General features: G+C 33.1%; 2 protein-coding genes across 2 annotated transcripts; both read left to right on the forward strand.

Moving 5' to 3' along the window:
- The first annotated feature begins 1,700 nt into the window (after positions 1–1,700).
- On the forward strand, positions 1,701–8,774 carry LOC134245824 (probable E3 ubiquitin-protein ligase makorin-1). Its single transcript, XM_062728080.1, has 7 exons — positions 1,701–1,826; positions 2,269–2,394; positions 4,142–4,362; positions 4,717–4,940; positions 6,039–6,253; positions 6,633–6,743; positions 7,121–8,774. Exons 1-7 carry the CDS (start codon positions 1,774–1,776, stop codon positions 7,422–7,424), a joined length of 1,254 nt encoding a protein of 417 aa, XP_062584064.1. The 5' UTR covers positions 1,701–1,773; the 3' UTR covers positions 7,425–8,774.
- A 1,556-nt stretch (positions 8,775–10,330) lies between these two features.
- Positions 10,331–15,060, forward strand: LOC134245812 (adhesive plaque matrix protein 2-like). The gene is made up of 4 exons (XM_062728058.1): positions 10,331–11,067; positions 12,151–12,273; positions 13,954–14,181; positions 14,615–15,060. The coding sequence occupies exons 1-4, from the start codon at positions 10,821–10,823 to the stop codon at positions 15,028–15,030; spliced, it is 1,014 nt and encodes a 337-aa protein (XP_062584042.1). The 5' UTR covers positions 10,331–10,820; the 3' UTR covers positions 15,031–15,060.
- The last annotated feature ends 4,841 nt before the right edge of the window (positions 15,061–19,901 follow it).

The following is a 19,901-nucleotide window of genomic DNA, read 5'->3' on the forward strand; positions in this document are numbered from 1 at the left end:
TAATTGAAATATATAGTTAATATTAATAAATATTGTAATTTTTAAAATATGTTTTATGGGATAAATATTAAATATTCAAGTTCAAATTATTGAAATGTATGCTGTGGATATGTCTCAATTAACATATATTACTATGAACTAAGGGCTTCTATCTTCACTAATCATGCTAATGTGTTGTATACACAGGCACCCTAGGGGATATATCCGTGTTTTGATTGCAATTATCAACACACCCCACTTGCTCTGATGAATGACTGAATGTTAATTTGCAGTCAACAGAGCAAAGATATTTTTTTTTTAAATTATATTTATTACATATCATAAAAATGCTAGCAAGAATAAACAAATAAAATCATTGTGCATTTATTCTGAATATAACTAAAATGATTTACGTTTTGAATTTTTTTTTTTTTAATTTTAAAAATGGCCACTTTTCTTTTTTCAAAATAACACATTCATATGACATTCATGAGGAAACTTTAAAAACTTAAATGTATATTTCCAGATAACATGCTGACTGTATGCATGCAAGAAATACGTACTATAATATGAAACATTAGGTTTTTTTTTCGAAATTTGAGCAAAAATATACAGTATATCAATCTTGAAGATATCGGGTATATCATTAAATAATAAAGTTGAAAGAAAATATTCACTTTTTAAAATTGAATAAAATAATCAACATGCATGTTATCACACATAAGAAATGCATGCATATTTTGAATAAAATAATGCTTTGACTTGGGGGGAAATGGAAAATTTTGAAAGTGATTGTGTAACTGCTAGGAAAATTCAAATTCTTTTAACGGTAATTTTAAAATTTTCATTCTCTATATAAATCCAAATCATATTAAACCTTCTAGATGTAATTAATAACATAACTAGATATTATTAAGAATAAGAACACAAATCATTCTATCACAATAAATTTTTATTTATGATCTTCAGTCTAAACCTGAAATAAATATTACACTGTCTAGATAAATTAACACATATATAATACTGGATACTCAGTATAACACATATAATGATTTTATGATTGATCATATGATGGTATTATAAATTATGTACAGTGTATATGTCTCTGCTTTGTAAATTTTAAAATTTTACTGATTTTTATAAATAATAATTTTTTTAACAAAATAGTATTGTATCTGACTGAATATTTCATTTTATTTTTATTTTTCCATCTTTGAAGTTTTTATCTAAAATATCTCCAATGATTTTTTTTTTTCATCAATAAATATTATTTATTTAATTACATTTTTCTGAAAATAACATTTTCTTGATATGTTTTGGTGAACAGCTGATTTGTTATTTACGCGAGTTATCGTTCTTGCTGTAGGTCGTCTGAGAGAAGAAATAGTTCCCCTTACCGAGCTTAAAAAATACACTTTAAAACTTCTTTTTATAAAACTTTTTTGTATATTTTATGTATTTAGGACATGCTTAATCAGAATATCATATCAGTTTTGCTGTATATATCCCACAAAGTAATAGGTCTTCAATTACCTGTAGGTCTTCAATTAGGCATTCCCCAAACAGTTAGCTAGCCGCGTTTCGTATAATTAACATCAACCAAAAATAGCATAACTTTTAATCTTTCATTAGTGTTTGGCTATATACTTATAAATAAAATAAAATAAAAATGCAAACTTAGCCCATTGAAAAAGAAAATATATAAAATTTCAATTACATCGGGCTCAACATGTTCAAAATATCCAACTTAGAGCCACGCAGTTTCGGATAAAGTTGCTCAACGCTGAGAAAGATATGGCAGAAGGTGGAGTTGATACTCCGCCCTGGGCATCACGTATTCAGTGCAGGTATCACCGGCTAGTCTATAGGCAACAGTAGTTCAAATTACTACTTATACACATAAATCATTTGAAAATGACAAGATTAAAAAATCACTTTGACTTAAGACTTTCCATCATGATTTCCATTTATGCATTTTTATCAAATTTGCATGTTATTGATGCCACAAAATGTGTATTCGTCACTACAAAGTGTGAACCGCTACACGACAGCATTATATGCACTAAAACCATCCAACCAAAAGAAGACATTCCGAGTGAAAAAAAGATCACCAAATTACAGTTCTTTGAAAGAAGTTCACTAATTAAAGAATTAAAATTAGATCTTTGGTTCACTCCAAATAGATTGCTTCACAAAGAATTTTGTAGCATCTACTTTAAATTTGGCAATGATCTAATTTGATTTTAATTGAGTTGTTGTATAAGTAAATTATTTTGCTAAATCTTGCAGATATTTTCTTCATGGTGTTTGTCGCCAAGGAAGTGACTGTCACTATGCCCATGACAAAGCCGCAAAACCATCAAATGTCTGCCGTTACTATTTAGCTGGAAGATGTTCATATGGAGCAGGATGCAGGTATGGATGGCTGAATGAAGAAATTAAACAAAAGTTAACTGCTAGGACCATATAAATCTTGGTGGAAATTCAGCTTGGCTAGATACTTGTATGACACCTTCACTGAATCTTGGGACAGTCCTTCATAATTCAGGTTTGGAAATTCAGTCCCAGTTTTGATGGCTAAATGTAGTGAAAATGAATGTGTCAGTCTGAAAATATTTAGCTGAGCTGAATCTCCGCTGATATTACCAAGACCACAATGTGTTGGGTATTATGATGTCAACTGGTCAAAACGAGATAATTGCAATAAATGAAAGAAAGGGCAATAGTAAACTCTTTTTTCCAATCATTAAATTTTATGTTAATGCCTAATTTCCCATGAATTTGATGGATTTAAATAATTATACCCCTTTGAGAAATTTGAGTGACGTCCAATTTTTGTGAAAGTAAGTTTCCCTGTGTTATACCAGTCTGGTGACATTAATGATCCCTATTTCAGAAAACTTCTTTGTAATCTGCAGACTTTTAATTCATGAAATATTAGTATAAAGATATCTTAAAAAGAATCCATAATTCCTTTTTGCAATTTTTAAAAATTAGCTTATAGGAGCTTGAGGTGAGCATATACTATTCTCCAAAATTAGTGAGTGTTTGTCTGCATTTTGTACAAAAACAGAACAGCCCTTGATGGCAATTTTTAAAAAACTTTTAAAAGGTGAGCATATACTATTCTCCAAAATTAGTGAGTGTTTGTCCAGGAGGGTCGAATGTGCACCCTTTGTTAATTCACAAACTTTTCACGGGGTATCGAATGTGCACATTGTTAATTCACTAGCCTCACGGGGTATTCACCCCCCTGGGCCCCCAAACTCTCTGCCTACTCAGATGTCCACATCAAAAGTATCCTGGCTACACTCCTGCTTCCTTTACCAAACTTACATGGCATGATGCATCTAGGAATGGACATTGGGTCAGACCTAAATTTTTCAGATAAGTGACCAGGTTAAAGTTTTTATGAGCAAGTTTATTTCTCAGAAACTATAAGCCCTGTCAGGATCAAGCATGCATGAATGATGCATCTAGGGATGTACACTACGTGGCCTGCTTCTGATGCTGGATCTCATTCGTTATTTCCAGATGAGTAACAGATTAAAATATTTGGAAGTCCGAACAGGTCCATTCCCAAGTAAATACATGAATAAGCCCTACCTGGTCCAGACTTGCATGGATGATGCATTTGGGAATGCATACTATGTACCCTACATGATTTGAATGCTGGATCTGATCTTTGTTTTCAAGATGAGTGATTTTTAGACCTACTAGAATGAAACTACCAACCTTGCTTCTTGTGCTGGACATGACCTAAACTTTTAATGAGTACATACTCATTTTAATGTCTTGGGAATACTCTTTCAGTACACGTGTACATGGCCACTTGTGAAAAACTTGCATGGATAATTATTCAGCCAGATATGTAAACTACCAGGCTTACTTCTGATGCTGGATCTGACCTACATTTTCTGGATGAGTGAACAGGTTAAAGTTTTTTTTAGGCAGATCCACTTCTGTCCATAGTATCTATAAGTCTTACTTACATAATACACCATGGATTTTGATGTTGGGATGAACATAAACTAGAAAAGCAAATTTTTAGTGCTGAAAATATACACACTTGCAAAGATTTATGTTTTTTACCAAAGTATTTTAGTGCAAAGTATTTTCATTGAATGCTTTGAATTCTCTACGGTTTATTTAAAATTTTCAGATATGATCACTCTAAACCCAAACCACCAGCAGTGAAACCTACTCCAGTTCAACGAATAATGAATCCTGTACAAAATACAGAGTTATCACAACTGAAAATGACATCATTGAAGAAAGGGGGTCAATCAGATGTGCCGTCCCTCCCAACCACCCCAAAACCTCCCGAGCAGTGGGTAAAGGCAACAGAATTTGTTCCTGGAAAACCGTATATATGTTCATCAAGTAAGTTTTTGTATGGTTATGATGCAAATTCTCCTGAGGATTTTTACAGCCAATTGATTTAATAGAACCATTTATTTAATGATAGACTGAAAAATAATTCATAGAAAGAGAAGTGTCATGAATTATTTCTTTTAAAAAATATATGTTATGGCCCAAAAATATCAATCTCTAGTTTCTCAGGCACTGCTGTATAAGATCAACCACTACATTCAGTGCACATGAACTCAATCTTTGATATTTTTCCAAGTTAAAAAACAAACTCTTCCCCTTTTAATCCATACTGATAAGACATCCAAAGGCCACTAAGACAGAAGATAAACCAGAAGCTTTGTATGAATTTATTTCTCTCCATAGTACCAGCATCTTATGCCAAAGCCACCAAAGATGAAGAATCTGATTTGTCACTGTGTTTTGGGGAGGAGCCTGTCTCTAGTGGGCAGTTATTATGTCCATATTTGGCAAAAGGGGTGTGTCCATATGACTCTGAGTGTGAGTATATCCATGGAGACATGTGTGAGATGTGTGGATTGGCTGTTCTGCATCCAACGGACAAAATTCAAAGACAAGAACACATCAAGGTTTGGAATTTTTTTCCATTTGGTACCAATTTCATAAAATGTAACTAAGGATAGAAATCTCTATATGATATTATTTGCGGGTGCCCTATAGTAATCACTCTGTCTGTCCGTCTTATCCGTCCACAAATTTTCTGTTTTTTCCTAATAACTTTTTTTGTGGTTGCCCGATTAAAATCAAATTTGGTATGGTAGTTCAATAGGCAAAAAGACATATTTTGATGCTAAGTTTGTTTCTCTATGTCCCCTGGTTTGGAGCTGGGGTGGAGGGGTTTATTCCTTAACTTTATATAAGAATGCTTTAGCAAAGAGAGATAAACTGCTGAAGATGTTTCCATTGTAAGCTTTCCTCCTGAAGAAAATCCAGAGCATTATCTTTATCTGTCACATTGAGATTAATTACCACCTCTGTCTGCAAATGAAGTTTGTTTTGAAGTTCAGTCAATTTGGAATGCTGTGAACACTCTGAAATGTGGATTTAGATATAAATGTTTATACTTTATTTTGGTGTTATGATTTCATTCTAATATTAATACTGAAAAAGTTCTTATTGTAACTTTAGAAGAAAATGATGAGAGAGGTACAATAAATCCCTTGGGATTAATTATCTGTGCTGAAGAAAATTTGTAGGCCTATCTTTATCTGTCATTTTAAGATTAATGAAAACCTTTGTCTGCAACTGCTGTTTGTTTTGAAGTTAAGGTCAAGCCTTCATGACACATGTATTTGCATTCATTGAAGACTGGCATTTTATATAACACTAACACAAACTTCATTATTGTTTATATATACATTCAATGTTAGGTTGTTCTTTACTGCCTAATGTAAATATACAAGGATATTATTTACAGGTTTTTGGATATTCAGGAATTATGTTGAAAATTTTAAGAATACAGTTGCTGTTGCTCATTTCTTCATATAAATCATGTAAGCTGCATCCTTATAATTCCACCCCATGGCGGGGCCCTTGCTGACTGGTCAGTTTTCTAGTTTTGTACATTTTGTTGCAAAATGCACATGATTATAGTGAAACCCATGATTTTTGGTCAAAATGTGAATCTTACATCAAATTTCTTTTATTCTTTATATATTATTTAACAGCTGTGTGAAGCAGAGCTAGAGGAAAACATGGAACATTCTTTTGCCATTGCCCGTAGTAAAGACAAGGCCTGTGGAATCTGTATGGACATTGTGATGGAGAAGCAGCCCCCTACAGAGCAGAGGTTTGGTATCATGTCTGACTGTAATCACATCTTCTGTCTCTCCTGTATCAGAAAGTGGAGAGGTGCTAAACAGTTCGAAAGGAAGATAGTCAGGTAAGTAACCCTCCCAACCCCTGGGGCCAGATCCCCCAAGTCATACAATGCTTTTGCTTTTGAGATGATTGTTATACACTATTTAGCATATTTATCTTCTTCATTGAAACTTTTAGGTCAATTTCATTAAAATCAGACCTGTATCATCAGAAGGGGGAGATAATTTAAGTAAGATACCTCATTTAAGGATACATGTGTATCTACCAGTCAAGGTCCTTGGGGGAAAATTGTAATATATGTATTCCAAGCTAAAAAATGGTATCAGTTAATAATTAGATAAATAGGGATTTCAACTGAAACTACTGAGGTGACTATCTAGGTCCTTAGACTTCTTGTTTTCTTCTTTGTTACGTGTCAGAGTGGTTTTTTTTCTCTGCAGAGCTTGTCCCGAGTGTAGAGTTAGCTCTAACTTTGTAACACCAAGCAAATACTGGGTAGAATCTGATGAGGAGAAGAATAAACTGATTGCTGGCTACAAGGAGGCCCTGAGGTACGTAAAGCATGTACCTGGTGACATTGGGTGGAGATACTAGTATATAAATTGGAGCCATAGAGGCACTGAATAACTTTAAACATATACCTGGTAGAATTGGTTGAGATCTATGAATTGAATGCTTACTCCATGTCCATCTGGTGGTTATTCATGTCCATCTGGTGGTTATTACCTTCTGTGAATAAACTGCAATTCCAGTTCAGTTATGATATTATGCAATTAATTGATCTAAATTTATATATGTAAATGTATATCTTGTTGACATTCTTCCTCCCTTTTTCTTTCAAAGAGGAAAATCAGATTTCTTAGTTAACTAGTTATTAATTTTTTTTTAGATGTCAAAAATGTCAACATACTGTATAATTTTTTTTCAGTAATAAATCCTGTAAGTATTTCAAGCAAGGCTCTGGAGACTGCCCGTTCAATGACAAATGTTTCTATCTCCACGCTCTTCCTGATGGGACGATCGCGGAACCTAAGCCTCGCGTCCGTCGTCGTCGACAGAATGCAGAGGGTGACGTTGATGTGATGGGCCGCATCAATCTGTGGGACTTTCTGGAGGAATATGACAATCGTTTGGATCAGCTGTTCCTGTTAGAACTGGAAGCTGAGCTAGATAATGTTCTACTGGATCTCTGGTTCGTGGGAGATGAGTCCACCGATGATGAGGAATTTTGATAACACCCTGTATGTAGTTTACTGGAGATAGTCCATTGAAGATAAGGAATTTTGATGAAACCCTGTATATTGTTATTGTATGAAATGAATCTATTGATAATAATTAATTTCATCTTACCCTGTACATAGATTGTTCCATGCTTATAACAAAATGTGTAAATACACTGTATAATATTATTTTATGTGATACTTCTTGTACATATAGGTTTAGGTTTTGAATCGCTGAATTACTTATACATGTGTATTTATTAAACCATAGGTAAGTGACATTGTTCCTTAAAATTTATGCGAGTTAATTGAATACACACATAATACACTGTAACTATGTTTTATGTTGTGTACAAAAACATCTGGTATATTATAAAATGTATGGAAATGAATGAAATATACAGAATATTAGTGTGCTTTTTTGTCACTTAAAGGGACATGTACACAGTTGCAACTGATTTTTTTTAATGTTTACATTTTCTAGCTAAGACAATTCCAATGATCAGCAAAAAATTGAACATTATTTGTTGATTTACCACGGAGATACAGAACTTAAAATTCTTCATTATGTAAACAAGGCTTGTGCTTTGTTTTTGTTTACATATAGAAAATACCATAATTTATATTAAAAAAAAATAAAAACAGATTCAGCAAATCAATGGAAATTGCAGTATCATATTTAGAATTAACTTCATTTTAAGAAAAAATTGCTTTGTTCAAACATATATTAGTAGATTTGAATTATTTAAACAAAAATATGTCACAATCGCTGTTTACATATCTAATTCTGTCTTGTACCTCGACAACTGAAAATCAAATTTTTGTTGATCATTATAAATACCTTAGTTAAATATTTGTAAACATAAAAATTGGAAAATCAATGGAAACTGTAGTATCATATTTAGAATTAACTTCTTTAAAAAAAAAAAAATTGCTTTGGTCAAACGTATATTAGTAGATTTAAATTATTTAAACAAAAATATGTCACAAGCCCTCTTTACATATCTAATTCTGTATTGTACCTCGAACTGAAAATCAAATTTTTGATGATCATTAGAAATACCTTAGTTAAATATTTGTGAACATAAAAATTGGAAAAAAAAATTTTAATTTTTAGCTGAAACTGTGTCCATCCCTTTAAGAGAAAATATGTGTAAAAGGTTTTATGAAGAGTTGAATGCTAATGACATGATCACACAGTATATTTGTTCGTGATTAAGATGTTGTTCATGTGACTGTGATATCAGTATGTTTATCTTCATTTGTCTTGATGCAATTATATACTTGTAAAGCATGTCACTATACGTTATGAAATGTATATTCTCCTTTTTCCCATTTATGAAGTAAACAGTGCTAAGTTTATCCACACTGTTATTATGACATTTACGTCTTGCAAGAGCAAGAGCTGATTAGGGCCTTATTTGGCCCTGAGAATTTCTGAAAAATCAAAACTTTTTTCAGTTTAGGTTGAAAAGTTAGTATTTATCAATCAGACTGTTTGTGACCATGTTTCTATTGAACATGACATAATTTTCCCTCTAGTCAATGCATTATAACATCACAAAATAAGGCATTTCCCTCATATCCTATATGAAAGTGTGAAATGAATCACAATCTATCTTAGCTGTAGAACTGTAGCTCTCTGAGAAAATTTGGATAGATACAGCAGAGACCTACAGATCCATGCATTGTAAAACCCTTCAATTTATGCTGCCAATTTTTCGTTGCTCACTTCAGGTATTTTTTTCTTGTAGTTTATAGCAAGTGTTTCTTTCTTTCCATATAAAAGTTTTTGAAATAAATATCTTCCTAGAAATTTAAACACGGGTCAGCTGATAAGGGGGAACAATTAGTGCCCATTGGAATTACAATAGTTCAAAAAGTTGGTATACAGAGATTGCTGTATGCCAGTGAGGAACTCTCTTTTAATATCAACTTCAGAGTGATTTTTAACAAATTTTAATAATGACCAATCAAATTCAATTTCCATTTTATTGAGGAAGCAGTTGTCTATAACATCTAACATCCAATTTTTAATAAGAATGGTTGTTTAACATTTTTTAAATGTTGTTCGTTTTGATGCCATTGGATTTTGAAAATTTATGCGATTATAAATTTTTAAAAGCTATTTTAAATTTGTGTGAATCCACATACTGATTTACACCACTTCTAGACAATGGGTCTGAAGTTTCTCCATAACGATGAACAGTTTTGTAAGAAGATTTTCTGGGTTTTTGTTGTTTTTATTTTTTTTTTTTTGGAAATCTGTATGAATGAATCGCCAAAGCCGTAACGGGGGCTTACGATAGAAATTATTTTGAAATGGGAAAGTTACAAGTAACTTTTTTTTTTTTTTTTTTTTAAAAAAAGGAACATTGTTGACATGTATGGCTGATCCTTTGGGGTGGGGTGGGATGGGATGGGGGCTTGATAGATCGTATACTTATAAAAGGACAGTGTCCATGTCAGTTTTGTTCAGTTCTACTTATCAGACCGGGGGATCGGAGTGACAGCGACGGGTGTCAATTTCACCATAGTATTGACATCAATAACCTTATTAAGATAGGCTACGAGTTTAATCAGTCCAAACTCCGCCTAACTACTAAACCATCCATGCACATCCCATTTCCTTGCACACTATCTAACCTTATTAAAAATTATGTATATAATTTTGATTTTTGTGGCTATACTAATCATAAAATGCTAATTTTATGCCGTACAAGTGAACACCTTTAACGTACAGTGATTTCCCGCCAGCCCCGTTTTTTAATAAAATATCTACGTATCAATATGCATTACAACTGTGATAGAAGAAACTCATTTAAAATAAATAATATATGCACTATAGGAAGCGGCAAGGTATCAATGCATAATTAGTTTTTACAAGTTAAGGACATGAAGGAGGTGGGGCTATCATGTAAAAAAATATAATTGGTAGTGCAACCAAACAATGCATTTAAGATTTACCAATGCTATAAAATGTTCATTATACTGTCTGAGCTTTTATAATAAAAGGAAGAAAGTGATCAAAAATGAACGAGTAGAATGTCCCATCTCCATGATTCCTCAGAAAGTCACGATCTGCCCCGGTACACAAACAGACGTCTACACAATGTAATAGTGATTACCGGCGCTAAGTCACAGAGCCACATCCCACGGGAGGCAGTGACAACGCACTTCTAACAGCGCTACCCGCCACAGATAAGATGGGAATTTCCGCCAATCCATGCCGGAAAGAATACACGACAAACAAGCAAACACGTTGATGTGTTTGTCGCGTAAACTTTGCAATGATGCTTCAAGCTTAAACAGTCCACAATTCAAATAAACTTGGTCTGAGGACGAACGCCATTGCCCCGGAGAAGAGTTCGGGAGTATATTTTCAGTTTTTAGTATTATTCTGTAAGCATGATATCGCAAACTTCTTTTGTCGTGTCGGTTTTGGCTGCTCTTCTTGGCAGAGTTTCCGGTGAAAATGTCGTCTGCACCTCCAATTTTGAGAGGATTCTCTCTGACGATTGTAAAACGCTCCATCGCTGTGTCTGGGGGAAGCCCATTAAGATGCCTGACTGTACCCCGGGTCTCATCTTTAGCAGGCAGTACGGGGTCTGTGTCTACAAGGGCAGCGAATTTGACGACTGCGGGTCCAAAAAGGGTCAGTCAGTTTTTCTGTACATCAAAAGTTTCAAGAATAATGTAAAAAGTATATTGGCAAGAACAAAATGCAATTTAGTATTTGTACTGGTTTATTTATCCTTTGATCATAGAATTTTAAAAACTGTGATTATTTGAAAACATTAAAATGAACATTATCTGAAATATATTGTCTTTTATTAATTTTCTTTTTCAACTTCAGATTGAAAATTAATAAAAGACAATATTGTTGTGAATTTTAAAGTTGCCATGTAAGTTGTAAATTTTTGTATTTACTACTACCTAGTCCGAAATATCCGAGATTTTCCAGGCTTTTTTTTCACGATTTTTATACTCAGTATTTTACATGCCAGGAATACGTTTGAAACCCTGGCATGAAAATTGAGAAAAAAGCCTGGAAAACATCAGATATTTCGTCTAACTGCCACCTATTAAATCAAAATCTACAATAACAGTCACTCAAGAATTTAAGCCAAAAAATAGTGAATCCTTTTTTCAAATTTAGGATGTACATGTATAGGTAGTTTTTTGATGAAGATTTTTTTTAAATTTAGCTAATACCAATGAGAGATTCCATTTGTTGATCTCTGTTTGCTTTTCCTACATCAGAATACTTTAAATTGTTTGATCTTGGAATAGCTTGAATAGCTTGTCGCTTGATACGACAGTATTTTTTCAAATTCAAAATAAAAATGGAGATATGATTTTAAAAGAAAAAAGAATATAATTTCAGTTTTTAATATTTTTAAAACACAAATCCACAATTTAAAGAAACTTAAAATCGCAAACCAACAACAAATCTGAAGATAAAGATAAATGAAATATTTAGCATAAAGATTATCACCAATAATAAAATGGTAATTTTTTTTTACTTCAAATACATTTGCACACGCCAATTTTTAAATGACTTTAAAGTAAAAAAAAAAAATCATTATTGGTCTTACAGAGAAAAGGACCTATTTACCTAAATCTTTATCTATTTTTTTCATACATAGCTGCATTTTTTAAATTAAAGAAAAAATATCTACAAATGACTTTGAAGACTATTTCTTCTTCAAACGTTTTTGAAAAATATTTGTTTCAGGAACTGATGACGCATGCGTAGGTAACCCTTGTAAGAACGGAGGAGGGTGTAAACCAACAGACGACGGCAAGTCCTTCACGTGCTCATGCTCGGCAGAATACGGGGGAGCCTTCTGTGAAAAGGGTAGGTACACTGTATATAAATGGTTTCTTTCCTTTATCACTATCACTACAATTTTATGTTTTTAAAATCTATCACAAATTATCTGTCCCAATTAAGTTATAAATGGACGGACTGCCAGTTGCTTTAATAAATGTATACTAATAATATCCTTGATGCAGACAGTACTACATTTGGTGACAGAAGAAATACAAACATGCTAAATGGTTTTTAGTATACTGTATACTTACTTTTATTATATGATGGAATAATTTCCCCATCACTGATTGGCTGAGATCCAACAATGTTAGAAAAATACTACGTAATATTGACCTGCACATGACCTGGAGGTCAATACAAGGAATTATTGCAAGTCAATACAAGGAATTATTTCTGTTCCATATTTCCTGTAGCAATGCGTTTTGTTGAAATTTCTCGTTAAAACTTTCAATTAAAGCAAAAACAGTCTTGTAGGAGTTTGCTATCATTTAATCATATAATAAAACAGTTATTGCTGTTTTTTGAGGTCAAAACGATGATTTAGGCACCTTCGAAGTACAATATTCACTTCGCCCTTCGGGCTCAGTGAATATTGTACTCCTCAGGTGTCTAAATCATCGTATTGACCTAAAAAAAAAACCAGCAATAATTGCGAATATTTCTCGTCGTCAATAAATTTTTCACCTGTGTATTTATTAAGAAATATGACTTCGGTCGTCTAAATAAGTATTACATTGATAGATTTCAAACTGAAGAGAATCGCGAATAAAAATTGATGTGAAAAATAGTTCGTTTACAGTGTGTGTATGTTATTTTTACATTTTTATTTTTATATATATATATACATGTTAGTGATGGAACGATTGTCGCCGACAATCGATTGTCGGTCGTTAGAAGCTCTTCGATGCTACTAATCGATTATAAAATAAATGTCGCCGACATCGCTAACAAAAAATAAAATTGTCATACTTTAATTTTATTACTAAATCCAAGTGCAAAGAGCATAAAAGTAGTGATGAACGTTGAAAACATGGAAGGATTCCATGTTGATACTTTTACAGCCGTGATTAGATCTGGGGTTAGACTAATACCAGGAAACGCTAATATTGCAAGGTTTTACTTTACAAAGGAAAACATAATTAGTCTAGTCAATCTTTAAACGTAATTATTAACATAAATACAAGTCTAACTTCTGGATAATTACTTTTAAGACTTGCAATTTTATTATTTTAACTAATTAAAACAAATTTTAAGAAAAATATACATGTATTAAATGAAAGATGGGACTAATATTAGTAAAATACCCATTGCATGGACTTTATAAAAAAAAATAAAATAAATTCCCATTCTGTTTCAATAGTCTTATATAGTCCTATATTTGTTTAAAGTAAACAAAATATTATTTTCCACTTTTTATAAAAGAAATTTCAATTAACATTTTTGAATATTTTATGTAAATAAATGTTGTTGTTTTTTTGTAAAAGTCTGACAGAAATCTGATTAAGTTTCAACTTTTCTATATTAATTTCGATAAAGTTCAAAATTTCGATTATAATCGATTATTAATCGATTATGCCCATCCGATTATTACCGATAATCGATTATGATTTTTTTCCGATTCCCCATCACTAATACATGTATATATATATTAAAGAAGCTGATACCATGTCCCTGTACTTTATCTATTGTCTCTCATGCCCACAGCCCTCACCATAGACGAAATCTGCCGGACTCGGTCCTACTATCGGGCTGCCCATCCCCAGTACTGTCAGCTATACTACGACTGTTCCACTAAGTACACCAGGGTACCGACGTACTTTGAACAACACATGCGGGAATGCAGATATCCTCAGTTGTTTTCGGAGAAAACGTTACAATGCGAGAACTATACAGAAGTGGATTGTGGAAACAGGACTGAATACAAATCTGCATGTATGTATCTGTAAATCATTGAATAACTTCATTTACTAAGGATGCTAGTGTTGGAAATTAAAGATTTACAAATATCGTCGTATGTTTTTAAGCTTTACTCTTCATAGCCTGTGGGTTTGGACGCTGTCATGGAGAAATTTTATGTTTTTAAGCTTTTGCAAATTGTAAGGCATTTAATTTTTTTCAGTACAGTTGAACTTCGATATCTCGAACAAGGATAGCTCGAATACCACATATAACATTGATTTGCAAGTTCCAACAACTTATTCTTCAAGTAGTAAACCATTCATGTCTCGAATCCTCGAATATCTCGAGTTATCGAGTTCGAAATTTATTAATCTCATTTAATTTTAAATATGTATGAATGGCAAAACTGTGCATGCAGTCTACATGTTCAAATATATACACGTGCGTGTATTTCTTATCTATACAGGTAACTACCTTTCAAGTCGGTGTGGGTCCTCTCATTGCCTGCCATGTTCGCTAAGTCATCCAAGCTGTGAGGGAAAAGAAGATGGCGTGTATCAACATGGCTACAAAACCGAGTCGCCGTGGTTCATGGTCTGCAAAGATGAGAGATTTGTCTCTGATGGCCTCTGTCCCGTGGATCCTATTCTTAGAGTGGAGTCACGTATATACAAAGGGGAATGCAATAGCTTGTACCACATTCCCAAGAACCTTGGAGGAATCATGCCCGACTGCTCGGGTCTGCAGGACGGGAATTATAAAGATGAGCAAGGAAATTTGGATGTTTACTACACGTGTAACAAAGGAGAGACTTTGGTGTCGAGGTGTCCGGCAGGTCACGTGTTCGATGAGAAAGAGGGAGACTGTAAAAAGGCGCAATAAAACTGAATTTTGAAACAAAAATAAAAAAAGTCTCAGTCATACATTTTAAAGGTTAAAGAGAATCAGTGTATTAAAAAAAATTCTTCTTGAATTTGTATACTAGTAATTCAATGTACACTGTAGTAATTAACAATAAAAATGAGGAAGTTGGAAATGCTCATAATTCCTAATCTTAAATACTGTATACCGATAGTCTGTCCGACGGTAAATGATTTCATATTGTTTAAAGCCCCCTCGAGAATTTTTCACTAATATGGAGATGCCACCACTTGGCATCATCATGGCGTGATGATAATCAGCATTGAGTCCTCTACCAAAATTGTGAAATTCATGGCCCCAGGGTCAGGGATTCTGGGGTTAGGGTGGGGCTATATAGATCATATAGTAAAAGTGCTATATTTCTTTGAAAATATTTTTCTCTTCTCCTGAGTCTTAAATAAACTGACTAAGTGCATAGTTATGATGAGCAAGGTTGCCTCTATTCCAAATTGTTAATTTTTTTGCCCCCCGAGTCAGAGGTTCTGGTGTTAGGGCGGGGCTCTATTGATTATATAGTAAAAATGCATTAATTCTTTGAAAATCTTCTCTGCTCCTGGGTATTAAATAAACTAAGTAAGTACATAGTTATGATGAGCAAGAATGCCTTTTCAAAAATTGTGATTTATGGCCCCAGGGTCAGGGGTTCTTGTGTTAGGGCGGGGCTCTATTGATTATAGTGAAAATACATTAAATCTTCGATTTAATTTGAACATATTTTATTATGTAAGAAATGCATAAACTGACTGGGCAGTAGGCATAGCCTTTATAAGCCCTCTCCACATTAAATCTTCGAGGATCTTCTCTGCTCCTTGGTATTAAGCAGATGAACTACCTTTATAGCTATTATGAGCAAGGGCCCTTCTTCCAGAATTGTGAATTTCAAGGCCCCAGGGTCAGGGGTACCACAGATGGGGGGGGGGGCTCTACTTTTATACTGAAAATGAATTAATTGTATGAAACTGCTCCTTGGTATTAAATCAAACATTTTTGATAAGGAAGGGTGCCTTTTCCAAAATTGTGACATGTGTGACCTAGGGGTCAGGGGTTCATGTGTAGTATGGGGCACTACTGATTTTTGCCGAATATTCCTGATTAGTTGAAATGCATTTTTTCCTTTACCCTGCCTATGGGTATTTTAAAGTAACCAAACTAAGCAATATTGCTAAGTGTATAGTTACTAGTATGATGAGCTGCATTGTGCTTTAAATGCCATGGTGTCTAGTTTAAAACATGAACCATTAAATTAATCATTGGAAAGTTGTTGCAATATGCTCAGGTGACCTATAAGGCCCATGAGCCTCTTGTTGTATTATATACTCTGGTGACCGTTAATGCCCTTGGGTCTCTTGTTGTTTATTCTGAACTGTGGACTTAGTTATATATTCATTTAAGATCTTCTTTAGTCAAATATTTTCTTTTCGCTATTCAATAAAAATAATTTACCTATAAACACATGAAAAATCTGCACCTCTTTATCTGCAGTGGTTTAGCTAATAAAAACAATTAAATTTGACATTTTCTGCCTGCTCACGGAAACACACGAGGGTAAAAGCAGCAAAAACTCTCTTATCAGCTGTGGAATGTGAAACGTCACGAATGTGTCCGCGAGAGCCCTGTACCTTAAAATTAGCATCATGGCTTCACAAACAAATGGCATTGAAATATTAGAAGAAAATGATATTTGGTTTGATTTGGATCTGGAGAAGGATTTAGATAATAAAGAAGATCTTAGTGACCATGAAGATACAGATTTTGATGGTATTTATCTACTGGGACCTTGTCATTCTCCCATTCCAAGATGAGCCTTATGCAAAAAAAATTCAATGAATTCCACCTCAACTTCAATAATATGGCAAAAAAATTTCAATACCATTTATGTTTCACAATTCTAGTTTGAAGCTCTTGGTCAGAAATGCACAAAAATATTAGAATTATTGCTTATCAGATATGAATAAATACATGTATAATGAATTAGTAGTATGTTTTTGGTTGACCTCAGTTGTGTGGTGTAGAAAAATATGCTATAAATTAAATAAATATGTATAAGCTTTCCGGCAAAATATATCCATAAATTAAAAAAAATGAACATATAACACGGTACCTCCACCCCCTTTCTATCGCTTCAAAAACCTATATCCTTTGTTAGATGTAATATATATGCATCCCCTATGTGTAATAATGTTTGAGTAACACAGTGTTACACATATGTTTAAATATTCACTACAGAATGTACAGTGTATAAAATTAATAATTACACATTGAAAATAATGTTTCAGAGACTGGAAAATATGAAAAGTTTGTCATATTAATACAAAAAAAAATGAGCTGATTAACAAACTTTGAATGATTGAGTTATTGTCTTTGTTATAATTTTTTAAACAATGTTGAATAAAATTCATATCATACGTACAGAAGTGCAACACAAGATTATTACAAATGGTCACTAAAAGATCTAAATATTATTTTTATATCAAAATTTTTGGGGGCCTAGATTTAAAGAATTGACTAATCTAACCCAAATATTGAAAATGTAATTTTAGGGGAAATTATTATTTCATATTTCTTTCAACTTTTCAAACCAGAATTGAAAAAATAATGTAAAAAAGCAATTTAGGACCCATTTTATTTTACATTATATACAAGAGAAGAAATTCAATTTAGGATATTCAATCATGTATATATCCCTCACACCATTAAAGCATACTACAAAAACTAGTAAAATAATTTCTTTTCATTATATATTTTAGAAAGTCTTTTAGGATGTAATGATAAAAACATAATGTTATGAATACTAATGAACATTCTGAAAGTTTTTTATGCATTTGTCTATTATATTGCCATTTCAGAATTGTTTTAAACTACAGAATGCATGTACAGTATGATGATACAATTAAAAATGTGTTATGGTCATTTTTTCATTTACACTCAATTTGGTGGTCATTATTTTTTATTTCACCTATAAAAAGAATCATCAAAATGTAACTCACACAGGCTAAAATATCAAGTAAGCCCCTAAGGCCATTTTCTCTTGAACCTAACAAAGACAGTCCACTTGAGTTCAAGATTTGGTTTCTTTTTAAATGGAAGATAGTGCATCCATCTAAATGTGTACTTGAACACCCACCCGCTACACATCTTCTACCCCTTTTTGTTTCACTGTGAGTATCAGAGGACATGTTTATTTACATGCTATGTAGTATACAACATTGAAGCTGTCTCTGCATCTGTTCACATTCTTTACGTCACGCAGCAGATAACAGCGGAAACTGCCGAGCTCAGATTACTTTCACCGAGCATTTGACATTTTAATGAATTTCAGCTAAACCACACATCTTACAAACGTGATTTTTTCCACAGGTGCTTGGGGACAGGACCCCCCCCCCCCCCCTTCCCGTGTTCCGTACCCCCAAGGATTATTTGACTTTTTTTTGAATAAAATATTTTTCTATGATATATTTTCAAAGTATTACAACTGAAAAATCCAAGATCAAAGCTAAAACTAGCCCTTTTAAAAATTCACCCTCACTGATACTATAACAGAACTAGTAACAGTGAGGGTGAATTTTTAAAAGGGCTAGTTTTAGCTTTGATTTTGGATTTTTCAGTTGTAATACTTTGAAAATATATCATAGAAAAATATTTTATTCAAAAAAAGTCAAATAATCCTTGGGGGTATGGAACACGGGAAGGGGGGGGGGTCGATCCTGTCCCCAAGCACCTGTGAACGTACACTCAAATGTTTCCGAGAATTCCGCCTCAAATAAAGGGGACGGACTTCAATATTTCAGTGTGTGGCTACGAGTTTTAGTTACTTTTAGACTGTAGCTTTCCGGTCTCTCAAAATATTTTTTCGGAGAGCTGCAGCTAGCTTGGTGTAAAATGCTAAGGATGGAGTCTCCAAATTAGATTGTCACAAAGTGCAAGGGGTGGAGCCTCCTACGTCAATTTCAATAAGCTTGAATCGACAGATATATTTTTGTTTGGTGTATTAATTCCAGAGGATGGTGTCTCCGAAAGGCTAAAAACTTATTAAATCCATGAATAACTGGGATGGGATAGCGCAGACCATTAATTTTACCAGTGTTAAATGTTTCTCTGGCATTCAGCATCTGTTATCTAACAATGTCCCTAATTGTTTCTAATATATATATATATAGTTCGTATTTTGGACTGAATCTCATTTTGTTGATTCTCAATTGTCTGTCTTTTTTGAGAAAAGAAAATGCATCAATGCACTAGTTTGTCTAAAAAATATATTTATTTATGATATATTTTTTTTTGTTTCATGCAGCCTCTTTTATCTTAAAAAAAATAATTTAAAACAGAACTGTCATGTGAATGTCGTGATTTTTTTCACACTTTCCTGCTGTTTTCATTACACTATTCTCTAAAAGATATTGTCAAAAAGTCTATACACAAAATTGACTTTAATGGGAAAAAACCAATTCATTCAGTTAACTTCAAAGAGATTATCCTCAAATTGTTTGGATAGAATGATTTCCGTAATGAAAGCCGGAAATTGTGCTGACAGATTTGATAAGCAAGAGCTAAAATTTTAATTAACAAGACTCTCCACCACTTGCACAACCTGACCTTAGAAACTCTAAACTTGCACTTTGTGACACTCTATTTTGGAGACTCCATCCTCAGTATTTTACAGCAAGCTTATTTTCTCTTTGGATAGAAAAATCCAAATGAGTGTTACCTAAGAATAGAACGGACAGAAAGGTTGAAAACCCATGCAGTTGGTACATTTGTAAGTATTTTAATGACAGCTGAAAAATATGTTAAATTAGCTTTAGCTTAATTACAGTTCTGCATTGAAACTCCCA

The sequence above is a fragment of the Saccostrea cucullata genome, unplaced genomic scaffold (genome assembly GCF_032062105.1).
Source record: "Saccostrea cucullata isolate Sc308-1 unplaced genomic scaffold, CSIRO_AGI_Scuc_v1 ctg555, whole genome shotgun sequence".
In the NCBI taxonomy this organism is placed as follows: Eukaryota; Metazoa; Mollusca; class Bivalvia; order Ostreida; family Ostreidae; genus Saccostrea; species Saccostrea cuccullata.